General features: G+C 45.0%; 1 protein-coding gene across 3 annotated transcripts in view; it reads left to right on the forward strand.

The window, feature by feature from the left end:
* Window positions 1–25,939, forward strand: part of PAPSS1 (3'-phosphoadenosine 5'-phosphosulfate synthase 1) — a 52,050-nt gene that overhangs the window by 12,245 nt on the left and 13,866 nt on the right. For all 3 annotated transcript variants that reach the window (XM_053403868.1, XM_053403867.1, XM_053403869.1), the window contains 7 exons: window positions 1,191–1,426; window positions 4,178–4,316; window positions 5,453–5,571; window positions 17,275–17,388; window positions 18,268–18,379; window positions 21,341–21,546; window positions 23,382–23,517. In XM_053403868.1, coding sequence (XP_053259843.1) covers window positions 1,191–1,426; window positions 4,178–4,316; window positions 5,453–5,571; window positions 17,275–17,388; window positions 18,268–18,379; window positions 21,341–21,546; window positions 23,382–23,517 — 1,062 coding nt within the window. The remainder of the gene's footprint in view (window positions 1–1,190; window positions 1,427–4,177; window positions 4,317–5,452; window positions 5,572–17,274; window positions 17,389–18,267; window positions 18,380–21,340; window positions 21,547–23,381; window positions 23,518–25,939) is intronic.

Consider the following 25,939-nt stretch of genomic DNA (forward strand, 5'->3'; position numbering starts at 1 on the left):
GGAGAGAACGGACACCATTATGCTTTTGTCTATACATAGTGTGTAAATAAATAGTAGATTAGCTCTACGGTGTCTCACTCTTCTTGCTGTGTTATGCCAAAAGATTAGTGTGCATTTATCATTATGATGTATGTCGCTAGAAGCGCACTGGAAGAGAAGGGAGATGCCTTTTCCAGAGCTGCGCGTACCAGAGGATGCTCAGAGTTTCGGGGGCTTGCAGGCACCCCAGGGTGTTTTCCAACAAATAAAATAAATAAATAAATCCCCAAGGGAGGCGGGGCTCCCTCTCAAACCGTAGCAACAGATTCTAGAGTTAGGGAACACAGAGAAGACTTACTGTATTTTTCCATGTATAAGACGCCCCCATGTATAAAACGCCCCCTATTTTTGGGGACTCCAAATTAAGAAAACACCCCTCAGCGCTACCTGTGTATAAGACGAGCCCCAATTTTAAACCTAATTTTTTGATAAAAAACACCCCTAGTCTTATACATGAAAAAATATGGTAATTACATTAAGAAAATGAAAATTTGGGTAGAAGCTTATGAATTTCCCATGTGGACAGCTGTTTGGCACAGGTAAAAATGAAATTAGCACATATGCATGCATTTTTTTGCAGTTTTGCTCACTGTCAAACTGGCACATGCCTATGCAGTGAAATGGATGCAAGCACTTCTGCCACGTGGTGATGCATGCAGTTTGTTCACATTTTCCTGCACAGAGTGCTTTTGTCCTGTGTAGGAGATACGCAGCTTTTCAAGGCAGCTGATTTCTTCTTGTTATCTTAAAGAGTGAACGTTTTGATGATGAACTCTGAAAAAATAGGGAGTTTCAAGATGAGTACCCATTTGTCTAGATGGAAAGAGGAAGGGTAAAATTTTAGTGGGACATTTTAAGAATGTTATGTGAATGTTAAGCCGAACACAGTCCCCGCCCCCCGCAAAGGATTTCAGGCATATACTTGAAAGCTGCAGGAGTTGTGTGGCCATAGGTGGAGACCTAAGCATGCTAAACTTGGAAGTGTATCCCATTCATGTCGTTTATTTTGGAGTGAACATGATTAATATTGCATTTCCACTCTCCTAAATATGATGAGCCAGGCATGATTTTTAAATGTCAGTCATCTATTGACTTTTATTGACCGGATCCTGTGTTTTTTTGGGTTATTTTTTTCTTTAAAACTAATGTAGGTTTGTCTGGAGCTGGGAAGACCACAGTTAGCATGGCACTGGAGGAATATCTAGTGTGCCATGGCATTCCATGCTATACTCTGGATGGTGACAACATCAGACAAGGCCTGAATAAGAACCTAGGATTCTCACCAGAAGACAGGGAAGAAAATGTCCGCCGGATTGCTGAGGTTGCCAAGTTGTTTGCAGATGCTGGCTTGGTGTGCATCACTAGTTTTATTTCTCCTTATGCCCAGGTGAGCACCCCATGTCCTCATTTTACACTGAAATTGTACTGTGGTGTTAACCATTTCAAGAATATGGTCAAATAATCCTTCCTTTGTTGACTATGTCAACAAATTTTGGCTGAGATTTAGGAGCCCCTTACACACATCAGATGCGGGTGGCGCTGGGGGTAAAACCTCAGTGCCTAGGACTTGCCAATCGTATGGTCGGCGGTTCGAATCCCCGCGGCGGGGTGAGCTCCCGTCTTTCGTTCCCAGCTCCTGCCCACCTAGCAGTTCGAAAGCACCCCTAAGTGCAAGTAGATAAATAGGTACCGCTTTATACCGGGAAGGTAAACGGCGTTTCCGTGTGCTGTGCTGGTGCTGGCTCACCAGAGCAGCTTCGTCACGCTGGCTGTGTGACCCGGAAGTGTCTCCGGACAGCGCTGGCTCCCGGCCTCTTAAGTGAGATGAGCGCACAACCCTAGAGTCGGACACGACTGGCCCGTACGGGCAGGGGTACCTTTACCTTTACCTTTACACACATCAGAAATTGTATTTATTCAGTGGGCGTTATATGCTCATCTGAAGGGGTTTCTCAGTAATCAGAAATGCCCTCTAAGGGGTGTTTGAGAGGCCATGGTGAGGACAAGCTTGGTGTACAGTCCTTTGTATCCTGTCCAGTAGATTCAGGTTACTATAAATTAAAAACAACTGAAATTAGACTCAGTGGCGCTGTGGTCTAAACCACTGAGCCTAGGGCTTGCTGATTGGAAGGTCGGCAGTTCAAATCCCCGCAGCGGAGTGAGCTCCCGTTGTTTGGTCCCTGCTCCTGCCAACCTAGCAATTCGAAAGCACGTCAAAGTGCAAGTAGATAAATAGGTACCACTCCGGCGGGAAGGTAAACGGCGTTTCCGTGCGCTGCTGTGGTTTGCCAAAAGCGGCTTAGTCATGCTGGCCACATGACCCGGAAGCTGTCTGCAGACAAACACTGGCTCCCTCGGCCTATAGAGTGAGATGAGCGTGCAACCCCAGAGTCATTTGCAACTGGACTTAACGGTCAGGGGTCCCTTTACCTTTTAATGCTTATAGAACAGTGGTTCCCAATAAGCTAAGTACTGCAGACTGCAGTACTGTTTTTCAAAAGCCAAGCCATGGACACCCTACTTTTGAAAATTTTAATATCTCTATGGTCGTTTTATTGATATAAATGGCACCATGGACCCCCTGGGTGGGTTACGCAGACCCCCTGGGACCCACAGATCACCAGCTGGGAACTGATGCTATAGAAAGGAAGACCTGTGGTGCAATTTATTTGCAGATGTGTCAGTTGAGCTAACCAGAGGGTGTAGCTAAATGCTAGGGTGCTAGGTTCATAGCCTCCTAAGTGAGAATCACCTCAGAATAGCAAAATTGGCAACTCCTTTCCACTTTGCTTAACGCTCGCTCTCTCACTCCAGGCAAAATTGGCTCACACCTTAGTAGGTACTGCTAGGATTAAGGGGGTTAGCTCCCCCTTAAGTCACATTTTTTAATTTTTGTAAACTACTTGTTTATTTAGAAGGCTTGGGGCAGTTGGCCCTCAAATGGTTAGGCAGGTAGTTAAACACAAAGGTAATACTGGGGAAGGGAAGCTGGCAAAACCTTGCATAGGCTTGGGAATATTGCAAGATAAATATGAAGCAAGTTTTCATTGTATTTCAAAACATAGCCTTAGTCTTAGTAAGGCAGAATTTAAAAAACATAATTAGCAAGGAGAAAATTGGCTTTTTAGAAAGAACATTGAATACCATATATTCAGCAACTGAACAAGCCTGTGTTACTTTCTAAACAAGTCATTTTCAAACCATGAGTTACAAAGCAGGCTTTTTCAACTATCACTTTTTAAAAAACTTTTTTAAAATACCTGTTTTCCTGTTTCGCACTTAACGTTAAGCTGAGATCCTTTGAAAGTAAACTCAGTAGATTTCCAACTCGGACCCACATGTGAACTGGGTGCTTTTTTTCTGGCTTTCTGAGGCTCATTCACATAGTGCTAAATCTTGGTCTAACACTATGTGCAAACCAGCCTCTTGTGTTGCACTTTGGAAGTGCTGCGCTTGGAAACTTCAGAAGTACAATTCAGCTGCTGCTGATCCTTAGTGTCTCTCTCTCTCTCTCTCTTTCTCCTCTCCCATCCCAGCTCCATTTTTAGGAGTAGGCTGGGACTCATCACATCCACCCCAAAGGGGTGGAATGCTCACCACGGCAAGTGTGGCAAACGTATGTTTATGCTGGGCATATAAAAATGCTACCTACTGTGCAAGTCTAAATCAATTACTCGTTTGGTGTGCGCTGAAGACCAGCAGTCATTCAAGCAGATACAACATTTGATAACATTTTCAGTTAGCTTGATACGTAAGCAGCCGCTGTGTCTAATCATGAGGCTTTGCAATGCCTTAGTGTGTTTCGTTCCCTCCCCCCTTCCGACATGATACCCCCATGTAGACATAGCACTGGTTCCCTGAAAATTGTGGTTTTGTAAATTGGGAGTCCGATTCACCACCTTCCATCTGCGTCAGCACAGACTAGGTTTTCTCTTAAACATGGTTTGAAAGCCCACTTCAAACTGGTACTACACTCTACAGTGAGGATTTGTATTTGTTACTGATACCGAGAACCAAGGAAGCCTTTTTGTGTTAACCGTGACTTGCATAGGTACACATTTCACTGGGTCGTTGTTTAGCGTGCGACGTGGTGGAAAGTTTTATTTCTGCCATTGCTTTTCTCTTTGCTGCTTCTCAGGACCGTAACAATGCAAGGCAAATCCACGAAGTGGCAAGCCTGCCTTTCTTTGAAGTATTTGTGGATGCTCCATTGTACGTTTGTGAGCAGAGAGATGTGAAAGGCCTCTACAAAAAAGCTCGTGCTGGAGAAATTAAAGGTGAGCTTTCATGCCAAACTTCTTTTATGGTGTCCCAACTGGGGCTGTTGGGCTATTGCCTACTGCACGAATGAGCTAATGACAAATAAAATATAATGCAGGCCATCCGTAATACTAGGGTACGGAAGAGTACCCATTTAATTAATTTCTTACTTTTATATCTTGCCTTGCTTTTTTAACATGGAGCCCAAGGTGGCATAAATGTAGTTCCCAAGTGCTCACCTACCCAGGTGCTGACCAGACACAGACCTGCTTAGCATGAAAAGTGGTGGTCTCATATGCTATGTCTAAGCATATATATGTGATAGAGACACAACCCAGAAACGCTGCAAAGAATCCAAAAGGAACCATACTTAGCTGTCGTAACTGTTACTCATTCTCCCTGAGAGCAAAATTATTGATTACTCTGGCTATTGTTTACTCTGGATACAAAGCTGCTTTTTAAAATCCAGTACCTTTTTTCAAACTGCACATGCTGTCTAAGCATATACCGTATTTTTCGCTCTATAAGACGCACCAGACCACAAGACGCATCTAGTTTTTGGAGGAGGAAAACAAAAAAAATAATAATCTGTATCTCAGAAGCCAGAACAGCAAGAGGCATCGCTGCGCAGTGAAAGCAGCATTCCCTGTTGCTGTTCTGGCTTCTGTGATAGCTGCGCAGCCTGCATTCGCTCCATAAGACGCACACACATTTCCCTTTACTTTTTAGGAGGGAAAAAGTCTTATAGAGCAAAAAATACGGTATATAAGCAATATATATATATATATATATATATATATATATATATATATATATATATGCACACACACACATTGCCCAGAAGTGAAATAAAATTTGAAATTACTGATGTATCATCCTCCACAAGCTTTACTTGTAACTCATATTCCCTGTTCAAAAATGTGCTTATGACCTTGTCTTTATCCGCAAGAAGATTTACAGTGAGACAGAAGGACCCTCTTAGTTACAGTTCAATAATTATTTTGAGATGGACCAGTAAAGACCAGGAATGTTAGATGCAAGCAAGCTTTCCAAATAAGTAGCTGGAATAACGTATTACAGCAGGAGAGTAAAAGACCTATCTGAAAAGCAGCCTTGTCCTATGTTCTGTTTTTCTCCCCCCGCCCCCACTCAGGTTTTACTGGTATTGACTCAGAGTATGAGAAACCTGAAGCCCCTGAGCTGGTACTCAAAACGGATTCCTGTGATGTCAATGACTGCATTCAGCAAGTTGTGGAACTTCTGCAAGAGAGGGTATGGAGTCTTGTAGTGCTGACTTGTAAACATCTTGTGAAGTTGCCAGCTTAATATTTGCTTCACATGTAAACGGGTTTATTGAAAAGTAGTGGGTGCAACATTTGGTCCCTTACTTGGTTAGATTCATCGATTTAAAAACTTCCAATTGAATGGCAATTCCTGTGTATTTTACAAGAACTCTTCAGAAGTGTGGTTTTATTAATATGCAGGCTTCTGCAGATCTGCTCAATGCAAACTTGCACCATTAATCAAGTTAAGTTTCGTTGCTTGCTGATATCCCTGTTTGAGGGTGGAATTCATAATAGTGCTAAGAATATTGTCAAGCAAACATTTCTACTTGCCCAGTGGAGTGATCCCCACTTTCCTCCCTCATGTGCTTTGCTGGGGGGGGGGCGGTTCTTCCCACTCTCCAAAAAGGGTTTGGTGGAGGGGTGGGGGAAGCCCTGATGTGGTAGCGGAGGTCCTTGCACTGACTTCTGCTAGTGGAATGGGGTAGTTGAATCTGGTGAAATGCAACATTAGTCACACTCGAGTGTAAAACCCCTAAAACCAATGCAGCGGGTCTAATTCTATTGGGTGAGACCCAACAATCTATATCTCGCATTGGTGAGCGAACAGTACTTCACCCGCCTGACTTCAAATATTTCAGTCTTCGCAATGTGACAGGAAAAAGGGCAGCAAAAGATAAAACCGAGAGCTGCTTTCGCATTTAGTGCTTGAGCAAAGCTATTGTTGGACTGCCATGGTAAGAAGTGATGATCTTACACATTCGGCTTATGAAGGGATAACTGCAGTTACTTCATGAATAAATGGTATAATATGCGAACTGCAGCTTTTTTGGTTTTATTGTTACTGGGCTGACTTGCCCCTCTTGTAATTGGATCATTTGAGGGTGGAGGAGGAGTGCATGTATTAAAGTGTCTGTAATAAACGAACAGCCAAGAGCTTTGCAAGAGGAAAAGTTGTTCTGTTCTGAAATGGTAATTCCCAAAAGGCAGGTTGTAGCTGCTACCATGGGCTTCCAGCTGTGAGTGGTGCAGAGATCATAGTGGAATTGCTTGAATGAAGAGAAGTGGGGAATGAATACGCAGAGCATCAATAAAGAGAGACTTTACGGCAGCGCTCTTATTTTTGGGAACTCGCTTGCCCCCTTGTCTTAAATGGAAATGGACTGCCTGTTTTTTGTTCTTGTTTTGTAACACTGTGAGTGAATGAAAAGAAAAGAAAGGCATGTTGCTGTCCTTTTTTTGTATGTTTCTGCTACATTAATGCACATTAGCAGAATCACTTTTTTACTTTCTATGTTGTGGAGCTCTGCGAGATCCTTATCACGGGAAGGAGAAAGCAATTTGGGCTTGTATATGGCTGCTAAAACATAGTTTAAATGTGTTTGGCTGATCTATGTGGAGGCTCCCATTGGGTACGCAATGGGGATCCAACAGTAAACAGTGATTACTTTTCAACCTTTTGCAGTTTATGTATAAGCTGCCTTGAGTCCCAGTCTGGTAAATAACCACCACCTAGATAACTTCTTCAATAAGAGAGGGCAAACCCCCTGGTTTGTTACTACTGTGAAAGCTATCTTACCTCCACTGTTGGAAGCGGTATGCTTCTGAATATCAGTGGCTGGAAAACTCAGGAGGTGAGAGTGTGGTTGCACTCGGTCGCTAGTTGTGGACTTCCTATGGGTATCCTAAACAGAGTGTTGGACTAGATGGGCAACTTGCAGGTTATGTTCTTACAACTTACTGGAGAATTTCAAAGGCATTAAGAATTAACCCCCCCCCCAATTCAGTGAATTCACCTAAACTCTCAAACTGCTGGTATTCCTAGTACCACAGATTCTAGGACTTGCCGATCCGAAGGTCGGCGGTTCGAATCTCCGCTACGGGGTGAGCTCCCGTTGCTCGGTCCCTGTTCCTGCCAACCTAGCAGTTCGAAAGCACGTCAAAGTGTAAGTAGATAAATAGGTACCACTGCGGCGGGAAGGTAAACGGCGCTGCTCTGGTTCACCAGAAGCAGCTTAGTCATGCTGGTCACATGACCTGGAAGCTGTATGCCGGCTCCCTTGGCCAATAAAGCAAGATGAGCGCCGCAACCCCAGAGTCGGTCACGACTGGACCTAAGGGTCAGGGGTCCCTTTACCTTTACCTTTATACATGCATTAGCACTTCCATTTGATGCTGCTGAGTCAGGTTTCTGCTGATGCCACAGTTCTTTTTTATTGAAATAAGTTTCATTTTGCACCATTTCAGCTTGAGAGCCAATGTGCCAGTATGAAAGACTCCCTGTTGTTTCCTTTGTGCTTCTTAAAATGGGTTTTGACCTGTGCGGCCATGATAGTTCGCTTAGAGACTGCACATGTTCCATTTTGTTCCTCTTATTGCAATGGGAAGAAGATGACATGTTTTAAACTCCCCAGCAAGTATTGCAATTCGGACCCAAAGGAAAGAAAGCAGTCAGTTTTGAAAGTATGCTCCAACAAATGTTCTCAGCTGAGTTATAAACGTGCTTTTCCTTTGTTTTGTCACTCAAAATAAATGGTTAGGTAAAGTGTCTCATAATATTTTTCATTGCTGTTATGTCAGACTTGGGTGAAATATGGTCTCTCTGTAATTGATATACCTCCTAGGATGTAGCATCCTGGAACTCGCCATTTTTCAAATGAGCATTGTTCACCTGGCTCCATCCACATAGAGCTCTAGCAGATTCCTCACCCAGCCAGCTGTCCAAAATGGCTTGTGCTGAGCTGTGTGCATTCAAGTGAAATAGTTGGAAACTACTTTTCTTGGAGCCTTTTCAAAACCCTTCATAAACAGGTTGTCATTCAAATGGTAAACAAAAGAATTCAAAGCCTAGCATTACCAGAGATGGAAATAAGGAAATATTATGGGTGCTATTGGCCATGCTTGTTGGGAATTCAAGTTCAGCAACACCTGCCAATAAATGGTACATCGGGACACCAGGATGCAGAAAATTGGAAACTTTCAGATGCCTCCTCCTTTCAGATGGGACATTCCCAGTTCTTTCTGAGGATGCTAGGAATTGAGTTTGGGACGTTCTACATGCTAAGTAGATGCTTTATCCCTGAGCTATAGCCTTAAAGTAAGAAACCGTGGCTCAAAAAGAGCAGTCAAACCAGAAAAGTTTTCTGCATTGCAACAGAAGTTAAAATATTTATGCCCCGAGACGCAAAATGTTTTACTCATGTGACCAAACAGAATCAGATCATTCTGGCTGTAATCCAACACAGACTGATACTAGCGGTTTTAAGCATTTCTGTATTGTGGCCTTTGACTTCTTTTGGACACAGTTTGCAATGTGAAATGTACATGGCTGTTAAGGGACAGGCAACATCCTTGCTACGGAACAGATCCTTTGCAATTATTTATTTCAATTTATATCCCCCTTCCTTTCAAAGGAGCCCAAAGGAGATTGATTTAACTAAATCTAGGGCTTTGTTCGTGCAATGTTGTGCATGTCACCTGGTGTATATATAGTACAGCTAAGTTCATTATTCTAGTTACCTCTGTAATGTGCATTCTGTAATCTTCCTGTGGATATGCACTTGATTCAGGCAGTGTTAGAATTTTGTTAGGTTTTGGATAGCTGTTAAAAAGAAGTTACCTCATGTTGCTGCTTTCAGTTTTAGTGGGTGCAATAAACATCTTTTGATTCCTAGTCCTGAATAATGAATCAATTCATATTGACTTAACAGCTCATTAAAATGAATAATAATAATTTTATTATTTGTACCCCTTCCATCTGGCTGGGTTTCACCAGCCACTCTGGGTGGCTTCCAGCAAAGATTAAAAATACATTAAAATAACATTACACATAGCATTGCAGCTATGTAGATAATAGAACACTATCTTTTTATGATGGGGTGGTTTTGCATTTTCTGACTAGTGATAAATGCATTGGTAAGTCCAACAATCGCAGTGAAATGTGGAACAGTGACTATGTTAAGATACATTTTAAAAGAAACTTGGAAACACATACACAAAGTAGAAAAATAGAAGGATTGCCACCCCACCGTATGTACCCTTCCCACCCTTCAACTCCCCCCTTTTTTCTTCCTAACCTTATACTGCATGCAACACTAACGACTCACAACAAATGAGACTGAGCTGTAGAAAACAAAACTCGAAAAAAGAGACAATGCACGTAATTCTTTTTGTAAACTAAGACATCTTTAATAAAAGTTACTATTAAAAAAACACTTCGAAAAAAGCACAGGCTTCACCACTAGAGGGCTTCCAAACACCGCATTTTTCACTGAGCTGCATTTGACTCCTAAGAGATGAGGTTCTTGCCTCTGTTTTTAATCTAAAGCGATGTTTTAAAAGTTGTATCTGTATGTACCAGGAGCATTAGATTTACTAATGCTATAAATTACTTGAATGTTTAGCCTTTTCATGTAGTCACGGTTTAATGTTCTGAAATGTATTTTGTGCCCGTGCACAAGTCAAGCTTCTCAGCTCAAGTAGCATTGAGATACTGGCGGTGTTTGCATCTTGGACTAAGGGTGAAATACAAGTATGTACGGTGATTGTGCCTTGTGTGTGTCACATTTATGGCAGTCAAGATAGTAGACTCTGCAGTAGTCACACAACATGACTTGATCCCCATGTTTGGAACAACTTCATAAAGTGTAAAAGAAAAATGCTTTAATAATTTGCTAAAATGCTTCCTAAAACGACTAGCCTCTATGCTTGTTCTTTTACTTTCAAAGCAGACGGCGACGAAGGAGCTTTTAATATTATGTGGCTTTTAACAGAATGCTCATTCCTAGCAGTTTGATTGGAAACACTCTTTAACTAAAGCTATATTTTTTGTTTTAAAACAAGGCACACCACATATTTAGATGCAGTCTCTTATATCTGTCTTGCCCACAGGCTTTCTGGCTATATACTTTAAAATATAAACATTTAAAAATAGACTTGTAGTGTTCACAAATAAAACATATGCCCCATGTGAAAAAAGACTGTGCAAATGGAGTCCTTTTATTACGTTAAAAAACAAACACAACTTCGTTAAAATGCTTTGTTTCTAAAACTTTTGCTGATGACTACGTATTTCTGCAAAATAGCAGACAATATCTTTAAGGCCGCTTACTAATAGACTTCGGCCATTAGGCGTTATGAAGTAAAGAAAGTAGTATTAATTTCAAAATAGACATAGAGTCTAGCAATAAAATGATTCAACTTTGTTGTTAACGGGTTCCTTGTCTGTAAAACCTGAGGAATATTTGTTCTCCGGAGTTCACGGTCATCTTTTGTAGACACACTAAAAGCAAGAGATACCTGCATCTCTGCAAGCACTGAAGGTAAAGGTAAAGGTACCCCTGCCCGTACGGGCCAGTCTTGACAGACTCTGGGGTTGTGCGCCCATCTCACTTAAGAGGCCAGGGGCCAGCGCTGTCCGGAGACACTTCCGGGTCACGTGGCCAGCGTGACAAAGCTGCATCTGGCGAGCCAGCACAGCACACGGAAACGCCGTTTACCTTCCCGCCAGTAAGCGGTCCCTATTTATCTACTTGCACCTGGGGGTGCTTTCGAACTGCTAGGTTGGCAGGCGCTGGGACCGAGCAACGGGAGCGCACCCCGCCGTGGGGATTCGAACCGCCGACCTTTCGATCGGCAAGCCCTAGGCGCTGAGGCTTTTACCCACAGCGCCACCCGCTGAAGAGTAAATGTGTAAATCGCTAATGTATGAATCTCAGCTGTGCTTGGATCTGCGTGCTCCAAAGTTCTTTTAATGACACCGATATGGCTGTGACTGGGGCTTATGTTAACTGCGATTCATATCCATCTTGTTTTTGCGGTTACAATGGGGGTTCAGAACCAGTTTTAAGTGTCCAATCTGATCCTCATCATTATAGCTTATCCTAGCCCTTTTTTTAAAATTATTTTTTTGCAAAGACTACTCCTAAATAGCCCCTGCTTCCATAATTCTTTGGGGCAGGATACAGCATCTGATTTGGATGCAAAAGGTCTAAGTTTCAAGACCTGTCATCTCATCTCATTTCATTCATCTTTTAATTTCTAATCCACCTTTCTATATTACTATAGAAACAGCAAAGATCGCACAACATACAACAATCTGATCCGATACAGAAATTTCATAATAAAAACATAACTTTAAAATGAACAACTTATATCAAATAAAGTAATATTCAATAATCCATTGGAATATAATAGTACACAATAAAATTAAATATCAGCAAATAAACAAAAATTCACTCTTAATTGCAATAAATATTTTCTAAACTATAATAAATAAAAATAACAAGTTACAGTGCATAAAATAACACAGTACAACTTGAGAAGCAAAGACACACACTATCTATCTCCCTGAACTCCAGGTTTTGCTGGGAGAGAATCCTGTCTGAAATGCTGGAGAGACGCAGCCTGTCGTAGTAGACAATTCTGAGCTCGGTTGAATGGTCTGACTCAGTGTGAGGCATAATCCTGCATTTCTGTGGATGCAAACCTTTACACACTTAACCCGAGAGCAAGCCCCATAAACCTCCACTGTTGGCCTGTAGGTTCATATTTTTTCTTTAGTATTTTGGTGCAGATCCGTAGGACGCCACCCTATGGTGTTAATTACAGAGATCTAGATTGTGGTGGTGGTGGTGTCAACAGCCCAGCCAAAAACAGTATGTGCTTCATCTGAGCCAGCTTCCTCCTGGACCTTCTTGTTGGAAAGGTGGATGGTTTCGCCACTTTTGGACAGAGTTGTGTAGGGTCCCTCTGCCAAATAGTAGCCAAGGAATAGTAGCCAATAGTAGCCAAGGCCACCCTGCTGGCCTCTTCTGTGGGAAAGGATAGGGCAAGGAGAAGCTTGCCAGCTTGGCCCCTCTGAAGTGAGGCATGTTAGACATCCTAGGTCAGGGATTGCTATCCAGCTGATTGGAGCAATCCATGCTTACATCCTGCAGGAAGGCTTGTTGCTTGCCAAAGGGCTACACCAGGGTCACTGAAAAAATATTAAAACTTGGGTTCTTGGGAGTAAGGGCCCATGAAACAAGCATTTGTCCCCCCAAATGGACAACACACCATTTTAGAGCCCTTTAGAGACATTGAAACTGGCCTCAGTCACTGCTTTCTTCCTCAATCTTTTGCAGCCATTATTCTCAACAGTTATTTATAAAATAAAAACTAGTGGAACATACCACTACCATTGTAAAGTCAGCAACACTGCTTACCTTTGGGTCTGACAGTAGATTCCTTTCTGTGCAGTATTATGTACCGTATTTTTCGCACCATAGGACGTACTTTTTCCCTCCTAAAAAGCAAGGGAAAATGTGTGTGCGTCCTATGGAGCGAATGCAGGCTTTCGCTGAAGCCTGGAAAGTGAGAGGGGTCGGTGCGCACCGACCCCTCTCGCTCTCCAGGCTTCAGGAAGCTATCCGCTAGCCGTGGGAGACCCAGCTCTCCCACGGCTAGCGGAGCGCTGCATTAATCCCGAAGCTTGGGGCGTGCGGAGCTCAGCGCGCCCCAAGCTTCTGGGTGCCGGCAAGGTCTCCGCTAGCGTCTAGACCTTGCCGGCACCCAGAAGCTTGGGGCGCGCTGAGCTCCGCAGCCCCAAGCTCCGGGATTAGCGCTCCGCTAGCCGTGTCTAGGCTGCGGATAGCAGCCTGCTTCCCGGAGCGTCGGGCGCCCTGAAAGCAGAGCGCCCGGCGCTTCGGGAACACATCCGCAGCGTAGGCAACCCTGCGGGAGATCCCGCAGGGATGTCTAGGCTGCGGATAGCAGCCTGCTTCCCGGAGCGTCGGGCGCCCTGAAAGCAGAGCGCCCGGCGCTTCGGGAACACATCCGCAGCCTAGGCAACCCTGCGGGAGATCCCGCAGGGATGTCTAGGCTGCGGATAGCAGCCTGCTTCCCGGAGCGTCGGGCGCCCTGAAAGCAGAGCGCCCGGCGCTTCGGGAACACATCCGCAGCCTAGGCAACCCTGCGGGAGATCCCGCAGGGATGTCTAGGCTGCGGATAGCAGCCTGCTTCCCGGAGCGTCGGGCGCCCTGAAAGCAGAGCGCCCGGCGCTTCGGGAACACATCCGCTGCCTAGGCAACCCTGCGGGAGATCCCGCAGGGATGTCTAGGCTGTGGATAGCAGCCTGCTTCCCGGAGCGTCGGGCGCCCTGAAAGCAGAGCGCCCGGCGCTTCGGGAACACATCCGCAGCCTAGGCAACCCTGCGGGAGATCCCGCAGGGATGTCTAGGCTGCGGATAGCAGCCTGCTTCCCGGAGCGTCGGGCGCCCTGAAAGCAGAGCGCCCGGCGCTTCGGGAACACATCCGCAGGGTGGGGAGCCCTGCAGGAGTTCCCCGCAAGGCTCCCCAAGCTGCGGATAGTAGCCTGCCGCCCGGCGGGTGGGGCGCCCTGAATCAGAGCGCCCCTCGCGCCGGGCAGACATCCGCAGGGTGGGGAGCCCTGCAGGAGTTCCCCGCAAGGCTCTCCAAGCTGCGGATGGCAGCCTGCCGCCCGGCGGGTGGGGCGCCCTGAATCAGAGCGCCCCTCGCGCCGGGCAGACATCCGCAGGGTGGGGAGCCCTGCAGGAGTTACCCGCAAGGCTCCCCAAGCTGCGGATGGCAGCCTGCCGCCCGGCGGGCGGGGTGCCCTGAATCAGAGCGCCCCTCGTGCCAGGCAGACATCCGCAGGGTGGGGAGCCCTGCAGGAGTTCCCCGCAAGGCTCTCCAAGCTGCGGATGGCAGCCTGCCGCCCGGCGGGTGGGGCGCCCTGAATCAGAGCGCCCCTTGCGCCGGGCAGACATCCGCAGGGTGGGGAGCCCTGCAGGAGTTCCCCGCAAGGCTCTCCAAGCTGCGGATGGCAGCCTGCCGCCCGGCGGGTGGGGCGCCCTGAATCAGAGCGCCCCTCGCGCCGGGCAGACATCCGCAGGGTGGGGAGCCCTGCAGGAGTTCCCCGCAAGGCTCCCCAAGCTGCGGATAGCAGCCTGCCGCCCGGCGGGCGGGGCGCCCTGAATCAGAGCGCCCCTTGCGCCGGGCAGACATCCGCAGGGTGGGGAGCCCTGCAGGAGTTCCCCGCAAGGCTCCCCAAGCTGCGGATAGCAGCCTGCCGCCCGGCGGGCGGGGCGCCCTGAAGCAGAGCGCCCCTCGCGCCGGGCAGACATCAGCCAGCCCGACAAGCTCGGGGGACAGCAGGGAGGCGCAGCGCCACTATCCCGCTGTTCCTCGACCTGGTTCGGTTTCCCTGACCTGCTTTTGGGGGGGAAATAAAGGGAAATTTTTTTTCCTTTATTTCCCCCCCAAAAAACTAGGTGCGCCCTATGGTCCGGTGCGTCCAATCGTGCGAAAAATACGGTATGTTAAAGCTGCCCAGATGCTATGAACTGAAATCTGAGTGGCAGGGTGTTTGCTTTCATTTTGTTAGTTTCTAAAATATTTTGGTAGATGCTCTTTGGATAATCAGTCAGTGTCTATATACAGCCCATCATCTTCCTTCTACAGCAATTGCTGTTTCCTTCGGGAAGGAATTAACATACAAATTTCTGAATGAGGTTCTCATCGAGCTGTTTTCTCAAACTCTGCTAATTAGGTTTGGATAGAAGAATCCCCTGTGCATCTAGTTACTGAACCTTTTGACAGATTCCAAGCATATTGGTGTAGATGTTCCAGCCTTGTGAGGAATGGAAGAATTTAGGAGCAGACTTCGGTTTGTGTTAAGTCTTTTGCATGGCTGCCTTATTTTAAGACACCCTGCAGTATATTTTTCCAGATTCAGAATCGAAGCATGATAGACTTTCCTTTTTTTTAAGCGCACAGAACTTTTGGGTAGGGGGAGGGTGGGACAAAGAGGCTGCTCAAGCACCAATATTTTAACATGTTTTAAGTTACTTATAGCATTTGAACACGTCATTGGCGAGAAATTTAACTTTGTGGTGACTCTGTCACGTTCTTTTCCCACTCGAATGTTGTTTTGGTTGTCTGTGTCCTCCTCTGTGCTGTCTGGCAAATGCTGAACTGCGCTGTTTTTGGTTTTTTAATTCAAAATGTTCCAAAAACCAGGCACCACTTTTGTATTGTCTTATGCCATGCTTTTAAGTCTTAGCTGTGATGAGTTTGGGCCATCACACAGTAAGAAAGGGGAGGACAAATTTATCACTGTATAAGGTTTAGATTAGAAAGTGGAGGGACGACAAATAATTCTTAGTTCCTTTGTTGCTGCTTTGTTGTCTCTCATGAAGTTGGAGGAGGAGGTACAAAGGGGAAGATGTATAGGTGTATGGTTCTGTCCATCAGTTAGGAGAACGAATGTCTCCCTGTGCAGAGTAAGCAGCAACACAGGAAGTAAGGTAAAGGGACCCCTGACCGTTAGGTCTAGTCGCGAATGACTCTGGGGTTGCGGCGCTCATCTCGCTTTATTGGCCAAGGGAGCCGGCGTACGGCTTCCGGGTCATGTGGCTAGCATGACTAAGCCGCTTCTGGCGAACCAGAGCAGCGCACGGAAACGCTGTTTACCTTCCCGCCGGAGTGGTACCTATTGCTCTACTTGCACTTTGACATGCTTTCGGACTGCTAGGTTGGCAGGAGCAGGGACCCAACAATGGGAGCTCACCCCATCGAGGGGATTCAAACCTCTGACCTTCTGATGGGCAAGCCCAAGGCTCTGTGGTTTAACCCACAGCGCCACCCGCATCCCTAACAAAGGACGTATGAGTCACCTATTATTTTTTTCTATCCTAGTGTACATTGTTCCATCAGTTTTGTCAGTGGGGTTGCTAGTGCAGGTTGATAACGCTGGGGGAGCAGATATAACTGGACAGCTGCTTCTTTTTCTACCATTCATTCAAGGTAGGGTGCGCCTAGTTCTCCCCCTCTTCATTTTATACTCCCAACAGCCCTTTGAGGTAAGTTATGATGAGAGACTGTGATTGGCCCAGAGTCGCTCCATGAGCTTCGTGGCCAAATGAGAAGGGCTTTCCCCCCACCACTCAGGTGGGCGCCATTGCCATTGTAAGAGAACAAGGGAGGTGCCCATGGTGAGTTCCAGAACCTCTTTTTCTAGAAAAAAAACACTGCACGTGAACATTTGGACACCAGTCTCCCAGGTCTTAATCTCAACACTCTTAACCACCACCTGGGGCTTGGATTAAGCATTAATAGGTCTGCTTGAATGGCCACTTTCATTGTAGGGATGGGCAACTGGTTTCCTACCTAGGCTCCCAATTCTAAGACATCTTCTTTTTTGTCTGTATATAACTTGTTTCCATTTAACTAGGCCTCCCGCTTCTTTTTTCATCAGATTATTTACATTATTGTGGAGAAAGTAGGGTCGAGTCTTTCTTTGGTTGAGAGGTCAGTTCAGCCTTTTTTGGCTATAAGGGAAGACAATGAGACCTCCGGCTATAGGGCGGTATATAAATTCAATAATAATAATAAAATGACAATGCAATCTAAACCAAATCTACTCAGAAGTAAGTCTTGCTGAATTCAAAGGGACTTAACTCTCAGTTCACACCAGAATGTTTTAGAGCCACTGCTGGATTTTTCAGCGATGTGAGATTTAAGAAGATAAAAATGTTTCTGCAGATAAATTGAATGGCAAAAGCACTGGCATTAATACTGGTTACAGCTAGTTTTAAAAGGCAGCAGGCTGCTGACCTGCAGCACCACCATTTGATATGTAGCATATAAAATAATAATACGAAATTTTAACAACTTTCGCCTTTTTCTTTCAGGACATTGTACCAGTGGATGCCTCTTACGAGGTTAAGGAGCTGTATGTGCCTGAAAACAAACTTAAATTGGCCAAAACAGATGCAGAGTCTTTACCTGCCCTGGAAATAAATAAGGTAATATAGGTTTGCAAAGCCCACAAAAGTATTTTTACTTGTCCAGATAGAACCTGTGTTATTTGTGGCATATTGATCTCCCAGTCTGCTAAAACCGTTTTGCTCACCCCTCGTGATTGGCTGAGTAGCGATTTGCAAGCTTGAGATACAGTGGTACCTCAGGTTCCATACGCGTCAGGTTACAGACTCCGCTAACCCAGAAATAGTACCTCGGGTTAAGAACTTTGCTTCAGGATGAGAACAGAAATCGTGCTCTGGCGGCGCGGCGGCAGCAGGAGGCCCCATTAGCTAAAGTGGTGCTTCAGGTTAAGAACAGTTTCAGGTTAAGAACGGACCTCCGGAATGAACTAAGTACGCAATCAGAGGTACCACTGTAGCAGGAATTGGGTTCTGTTTCCATGATTCAATTTCAAACTACAATTCTGATTGTTCTGCCTTTCAGCCATAAGTCTATCCCCCCCCCCTGCCCCTGCCCAATGTGTCAGTGCTTTGGGACAACTTGCCTTACTTTAGGAAGTATCTTGTTGATATCATTGAACTGGCCTATTTTCCCTTTCTAACTAGTCTGCCACTGTCTCCAGTAATTTTTTTTCTACAGCATCTGTATTGCATCTGAGTAGCCGGTAGTTTAATATAATCACGTTTCTGAAGTCTTCAGTATGCTATGCATTTCCCTTTTTCCACTTCAGTTTACAGATTTATGCCTCTGTTTTAATTGGTTAGCTTCTCTTTCTGCAGTCCCGAATTTGACTGTTGACCCCTGTGGCATTCATGCAACTTCATTGATCCCTTGTTTGTTAATGGCTACGTGTCTCTGTTTATCACTCTGAGCAGTGATGGGGGATCTTTGGTCTAATACTATCAACTTTCCTGTTTTAGCTGGATATGCAGTGGGTACAAGTCCTGGCGGAGGGCTGGGCAACACCGCTGAATGGCTTTATGAGAGAGAGAGAATACCTGCAGTGCCTTCATTTTGACTGCCTGCTTGATGGTAAGACACCTTGAAATTTACCTACAGCAGCATCAGTTTATGTTGGTCATGTGGGCGGGCTTTGGATAATCATCTCGTTTAGTCTTTTAAAAGCATAGTTTGTCATAGGTCCAGTAAAAAATTCAAAGTCAGCTTCATAAGCCACTTCAAACCATGAGTCATGAAGCTAGCCTATTAAAACTACCCATTGTTTGTTTTTAAACCAGAGTCATTGGTTTGAATGTGATGCTAAGCTGAGATTCTTCGAAAGACTCTTGGCTGGGTGTGAGGAAAAGGGGAAAGTTTTGCCCAGGCTCCTTGAGGCTTGTCCATGCAGTGCAAAGCCATGTTTTTGCAAATGTGGCCACTGGTAAAAAAAACAAACCCTCCTCTCCAGGGTTTTCCCCAAGCAATCGGAGACTGTGCCTGCACTTGACTGATCTTTCCCCTGCCCTTTTCATTTCTCTCTGTGTTATGGGGCACCAGGAAGCAGGGCAGCTGGTTGCAAAAGAAGGGGGAGACTCCCTGGATTCTTGAGCAGCCTGTCTCATCTGTTTACTGGTCCCCCTCCTCTCTTGCCTCTCAGTCTGCTCTGCCTTCTGCCACAGTCTCTTCCTGCTCACTAAACACTGTTGCCCCTTCAGCTTCTGACATCTCCTCCCCGCCAGTTTGCTCCCTCTTCTTTCTCTGACCTTACATCATTGTCCCACCACCAATCCCCTGGTTCTGAGCCTTGTTCCCCTAGGTGGTTCCTTAGGGGGTTCCCCAACTGGTGCCTCCCACCTCTCCTCTGCATCCAGCCAGACCAGGACATCATGTATGGTTGAAACCACATCCGTGAAATTCATGTAAGATGCGCGCACACACACTCACTCAACACACACAACTCCCTGTCACATATAATATATATGCACATGCTTAAATATATTTATACACACAAACATATTTATTGATTTATTTTGTGGACTAGTAGGGACCAAAAAAAATCATCTAGATGTCATTGCTGAAAAAAAGAAGGAACCTGCCAGGAGTCCAGGGGTCATAGTGAGTTTCATAAAGGAGTGAGAAACATGTAAGAGAAGAGCTAATATGTCAAATGCATGGATAGCCATCTGCAAAACATTTACTCTACAAATATTATAACCTTGTATACTAAAATTTGTTTCTTTATTGGAAACAAATGTAGTTCTAAGAATTCCAGGTAATAGCTTCCCGCAAGCATAAAATCAACTGGCAATCGTTGAAGCTTGAAGTGATAAATGCAGAACGTTTCTTTGTAAGGAAATGGATATTTAAAACAAACCATGATTTGTTGTAGGATCGCCATGCATTGCAGCAGGCCGTTGGGTGTCAAATTCGCAAGACATAGACAAAAATGCCATGTTCCAGATTAATTTTGTAGGAACTCCCTATTAATATGTGCATAGGCTTTTTCAGCTTGAGCATAAGTTTTGTCAGTGTTACAGTAGGCTCATATTTTGGAGTGCTGTTCTTGTTATTAACATTGATTTGTTAATTGCCTTCTAAGTCAGTGTTTCCTAAGCTTGGGTCTCCAGCTCTTTTTGGACTACAACTCCCATAATCCCCATCTAGCAAGACCAATGGTCAGGGATGATGGGAACTGTAGTTCAAAAACAGCTGGAGACCCAAACTTGGGAAACACGGTTCTAAGTGAAGGGGCCTGCCTGATGCCGGAGGGCAGTGTTTTCCAAAGTGTAGGAACTGCCACAATGAAAGATTGATTTATTACGACTCCAGAACAAATGCTATGTGGCTGTGCCAGTTCTGCGGATCGAAGTGGTTGAATGGTTATATATGTACTTTACCATAGTACTTTTGACATTTGAGAGATTATTGTATTATTCCTACTCATTTTTATGTGCGTTGGTGAGCTCCCATTGCTCGGTCCCTGCTCCTGCCAACCTAGCAGTTTGAAAGCACGTCAAAGTGCAAGTAGATAAATAGGTACCGCTCCAGCGGGAAGGTAAACAGCATTTCCGTGCGCAGCTCTGGTTCCCCAGAAGCGGCTTAGTCATGCTGACCACATGACCCAGAAGCTGTACGCTGGCTCCCTCGGCCAATAAAGCGAGATGAGTGCCGCAACCCCAGAGTTGGCCATGACCTGGACCTAATGGTCAGGGGTCCCTTTACCTTTACCTTAACCACCTTAGTAGAAGTAATACTGGAGAATGGATTGCATAAGTAAAGTAAGTGTGTCTGTGTTTAGACCTACCCCTGCCAAAATGTGAACTTCCTTTCTCAAATGCTTCAGTGGGTGCTTGCAACTTTTCTGTGGCAGTTGGGTATCTCTTAGCTTCCAGTCTTGTGAATCACCAGAAGAAAAGATGTGTCTCTTTGCCCCAGGCATTAGTTATTTGCTTCAACTGCATGACAATAAGGCAATTTCAAGCCAATATGGCAGGGACAGTATTAAGAACAGTCGTGTGTGCCCTACTCAATTATGGAAAACCTGGGACTTTGCTAAGTTTTTACTGTTGAGTTGGCAGGTTTTTCCACAAGGCACGTTTCCTGGGTGTATCTGTGAATTGATGGCATTGCAACTCTTCCAGAGAACCAGGAACCATTGCAATGGCAGCCCCAATGCCACATGTGTTTGGAGAGTGCAATTGCTATTTGCTTTGCAGTGAGAATGAATATTAGAATGAGAGAGTCTTATGCAACTTGATTCCATCTTTCAGCTCAGGGCAAGGGATCTTCCACTTGTACCCACAATAGACTTGTTCCTTGGTGCCTTTACCTAGATACCAGTATGGAGAAGTTAACAAATTCTGCAAAGGATTTCTGAGGCAGGCCTATACCTCAAGTGAACCCAAGGCTAGGTAGCCCTGCTATGCATTAGGAAAGGGCAGGCTCTCAGAACAGTACGCTTTTAAGCACTACTGTTTCGCCAGGACACCTGGATGTCTTTTCCGTTTAGATGACAACTACCATTGCGTTACTTCTTCTTTTTTCACCCTACAGGGGGAATCATTAACCTGTCAGTGCCTATAGTGTTGACAGCCACAACGGAAGACAAGGAGAGACTGGATGGCTGCACAGCTTTTGCTCTGCTGTATGACGGTCGCCGTGTGGCTATTCTCCGCAATCCAGAGTTCTTCGAGCACCGGAAAGAGGAACGCTGTGCCCGGCAATGGGGGACAACGTGCAAGGACCACCCTTACATCAAGGTAGCCTTCTGCAAGGCTTGCTAACCTGAAGCCCTTAATGAAGTTCCATACAGAAGTGCGAGGAATAATCTATATGCAAGTCATGGCCCAGATTCCAATCTTTCCTAGCAAATTCTCTCTCCCGTTTGGTACATCCGACTGCTTGTGGACACATTCTGTGGCCATTCAGAGCGTGGGAGCCTGTCTTGGATGATTGTGTGTGCATATATAGATAGATATGTGACAGAAACAGATTTAGGATGAGCCCCGTAGTCTGCCAGGGAAGATCAGAGAGAATTTTGTCCTCTCCTGTGGTTTATAAATGTAGCCTTGTGTGCAAGAGACATAGAGGAAGCACACCAAAATGAATTACTTAGCTGCGATGACAGGAAAACAGCTGGCTGCTCTGCTTCAGGGGTTGGCTCAGCCGGATCAGAATATTTAGAGCCCAGTCTTCAAGTTAATGATTTTTTTTTTAAATGCTATGTTAATTGTTAAATGGCCCTAATTCAGGTCATATTTCAAATTCTTAAACAGTTTTGCTGCGGGCATGCTTGGGCAAAAGTGGATTTTGTAGGGCTGGGTTGGAAAAAAACATCATGACGGTGGGGGTGGGGAGAGAACTGCCTCGCTCCATCTATGGGGCAGGTGGGGAACTGAGTTTGTCTCCCCCCCCAACAGAATGAAAGCTCTGCCCCAACCACTAGTTGCCCTAGGTTGGGAAACACAATCTGGCCTCTTCCATTGGCCAGAGGAGCAACACTGTAGGATGAGTTGCAGAACATGTATTCAAGGAAGGCAGAGAGAGTCTGACGTAGTGGTTAGAGTATCGCACTAGGACCTGGGAGAGCAGGGTCAAATCCCCAATCCGCCATGAAGCTCACTTGGTGACTTTGGGCCAGTTGCTGCTTCTTGTCCTATCCTACCTCACAGGGTTGTTGTGGGGATTAAATGAGGAGGGGGAGAACCATGTACACCACCTTGGGCTCCCTGGAGAAGAAAGTAAATAAATATGGTAAACAAACCACGAACAGTTTGGCCCCAAGTGGGCACAAAGGCCCGTTTCCAACTCACCATTTTTGTTATGGCATTGTCAAACTGATCCCCTTCCTCTGCATTTCTCCCACCCCAACCCCACCCCAATTCCTTTGTATATTTTTCTTTTTAATTTGTGAGTTATTTTGGGTAAAGTTGGATGAAAATAAATATGTGAAGTATAGCTTGGCGTGATGGCGCCAAGTGCATATAGCAGCTCTGTTGCGAACTAGGTGAGGGCATCTCGAACACTACCTTAAGTAGTCTTAAACAGTGGCTCCTGATCAATTTCTGGGCCCAATTCAAGGTGCTTGTTTAAAGCGCCATAGTTTTGTTGGATCAATCAAAGGCATCTTGGTTCTGATAGTGGCCAGCTACTCCTGTTCCCAGCAAGTGGCCTTAAGTGGTATGCTAAGAGCCAGTGTGGTGTAGTGGTTAAGAGCGGTAGACTCGGAATCTGGTGAACAGGGTTCGCGTCTCCGCTCCTCCACATGCAGCTGCTGGGTGACCTTGGGCTAGTCACTCTTCTCTGAAGTCTCTCAGCCCCACGCACCTCACAGAGTGTTTGTTGTGGGGGAGGAAGGGAAAGGAGAATGTTAGCCGCTTTGAGACTCCTTCGGGTAGTGATAAAGCGGGATATCAAATCCAAACTCTTCTTCTTTTTCTCTGATAGCGGAGCAGAATTCAGTTATTGTATCTATTAGCCATTGATAGCAGTGCCCAATCCCCAAATCTGAAATTCAGAATTAAAAACAGCTTAGACAAATTGCAGGAATAGTGTTGCATGCTGTTGAAACAACTCCCTTCCTTCAATTTCCTAGATGGTCATGGAACAAGGGGATTGGCTTGTGGGGGGTGATCTCCAAGTCCTTGATCGCATTTACTGGAATGATGGCCTTGACCAATACCGTCTCACACCTGCTGAACTAAAGCAGAAGTTCAAAGACATGAATGCTGGTAAGTTATGACATGAAGAGGGGTGGTGTGAAAGAGAGCGAGAGACAGAGAAATTCATTTCCGGCTGCCCAGAAGCTCGCTAGCAATGTCTCTTTCAGCAAAGGGCAGCACAGTACCAGTGGGTTTTTACTTTATTTTCCCTTTTTGTTTTGAAGAAAACACAGTTTCTGTGATTGCAGTCCTAAAAAAGCAGTAGCGAAGGACTGCTGTCAAAGTAGTTCTGAAATGGTTTGCTTGCCTTCCAAAAAGTGATCGGTGGCGGTGACAACTTTTCAAACACCTTTGGTGATGTGTGCCCAAGTTTTGCTGCACCTTTTAAAAGACTTGCCAGGTAAATCCAAGTGTGTGGTGAATCCCATGATCTCTCTCAGTACTTCAACTGTTTTGCCTTTGTTGAATTGTCCTAGATTTTCTTGTGAAAGCAATAAAAAAAAGTTCTTGCAAAGGAACAAACCACATGTGTCTCACAGGGAACTCAGAGTGCGATGAAAGGTATTACAGTTTTTCTGAAAAATTAGTTTTGGGAATACTTTTGCTAGCTTCACAGCCGAGTTGAGAAATCCGCAGCCTGTTAGGTTGTTTGTTTTGTTTTCCATTTTTGTGTTTCGTGTTAGAGAAATAAGGAACAGACCAAGCAGTAATAGTCTGGCAGCTGATTGTTCTGTGCTGTTTTAGCTGGGGTAGCGAGAACAGCCTTCTGTACAACTCTCAAAAGGGTGCTTGGGGGAAGGTGGCTGAAAAACAGAGACAGGGGAAAAATAAAAACCCATGTTCTTTGAAATAACCAAATTATAATAGGTAGGACCCCAAGCTTGAATTAATTCTGGCTTTATATGGGAGAGAGGCGAGTTAAATCTCCATCGGTAAGGTTGATATTTAAGGGTGAACTTTTTTCTTTGAATTTATTTTGGCCCTGAGATATTTATTTAATAGGGCAAAAGGGCATGGCAGCATATGGGATGGCGTTGTGCTAAAGTGTTGGGTTTTTGGAAGACAGTACTTTTAGAGTTACATAATTATCACTGGTAATTCATTCACCTGAGTTAGCATTATTAAATATATTTCAGAGTCAGAATTCAGATATCTTATTTAAATCTCTCATTGCTTATCCACTGTTGGCCCAGTTTTGGAAAGACTTGGAAGGGATGTCCTAATCAAATTGGCTTAATGGAGCTTGGCCTGATGGAGAAATTGAACAACAAAATATGGTTAGCTCATGAACGAGACACAAGGACTCATTTACAACTGACTACATAAATAAGGGAAAAAATTCTGATTTTTTTTTTTGAGACATCCAGACTTTTTGTTGTTGTTCTGTGTCTTTAGGCTGCTGATTTTGTATTCTTGTGCTGTATTTTCACAAGAATTTTGTTAAGGGTTTTGTGTGTTAATTTTCCAAAAAGTCCATAAAGTATTTTTTAAAAAATAGAAAAAAGTTTTGTGTGTGTGTTTGCATTGGGAAGGAATTTCTAGTAATGCGGAGTAGTTCTAGAAAACATTCTCTGGAATATATTGGACCTAAAGTTTTACTACTGCACTGTTAGTATTACTTAAAATGATCAGCTCATTCAATCAGTTAGAGCTATGAGTAGACAGCATGGGGTACTACAGATGTTCTTGGACTACAGCTCCCATGATCCTTCACCACTGGCCATGCTGGCTGGGGCTGATGGGAAGTGGGGTCCCATCTGCATGAGCAATGAGTAGAAACAGGACTTGTTATACTTTGGTTAAGAAAACGGAGGTTCTAGTCCAGCGATAGCAAGTCATGTGGAAAGAGATTTCCATGCGTGGCAAAGTTGAAGTGGGAAAACTCTCTCCCCCCCCCTCCATTATGAAAGGGAGAAGCGGGGGGGGGGGAGAAAAGATGATTCTTTCCAGTTTTGATAACTTCTAAAACATGTTTAAGGCAAGGGGGAACTCGCTGCTCCTGTAGCAATGAGTATTTAATTTGGGGTTGTTTTTTTGTGGCATGCCTATAATGCATACAAAAATTCCCTTGATTCAAGGGAATATGTTGATCGGCCAAGCCTCTTTTGATTCTTGGTTTTGCTACTCTTTTATTTTCATCCATTTATCTAATTGAGAGCTATTTAAATATCCCTGTCAGAGCTCTCATCGCTCAGTTCGCAGCATTGAGACATTACACGACCAGTGATGAGATGCGGCAGCCCTGTGCTGCTGGGCTGCCGTTTGAAGGATCCTTGGCGCCAAACGCAGGTGACAATAGCGCTGGCAAAATGTCATATGATTGTAGAAAATGCCAGGCAGCCAGCCACTGGCTGAGACTTTAAATATTCCCAATAGAAGTACAGCCCTGTGTAGTAGTGTTCATGGCAGCAACATTGTTCTTTGATCTCTCAAATGCTTGGCACAGGCAAGCGGACAGTTGTGTTGACGTATCTCTCTTCAGTCGTCTGGC

The sequence above is a fragment of the Podarcis raffonei genome, chromosome 9 (genome assembly GCF_027172205.1).
Source record: "Podarcis raffonei isolate rPodRaf1 chromosome 9, rPodRaf1.pri, whole genome shotgun sequence".
Taxonomy (NCBI): Eukaryota; Metazoa; Chordata; class Lepidosauria; order Squamata; family Lacertidae; genus Podarcis; species Podarcis raffonei.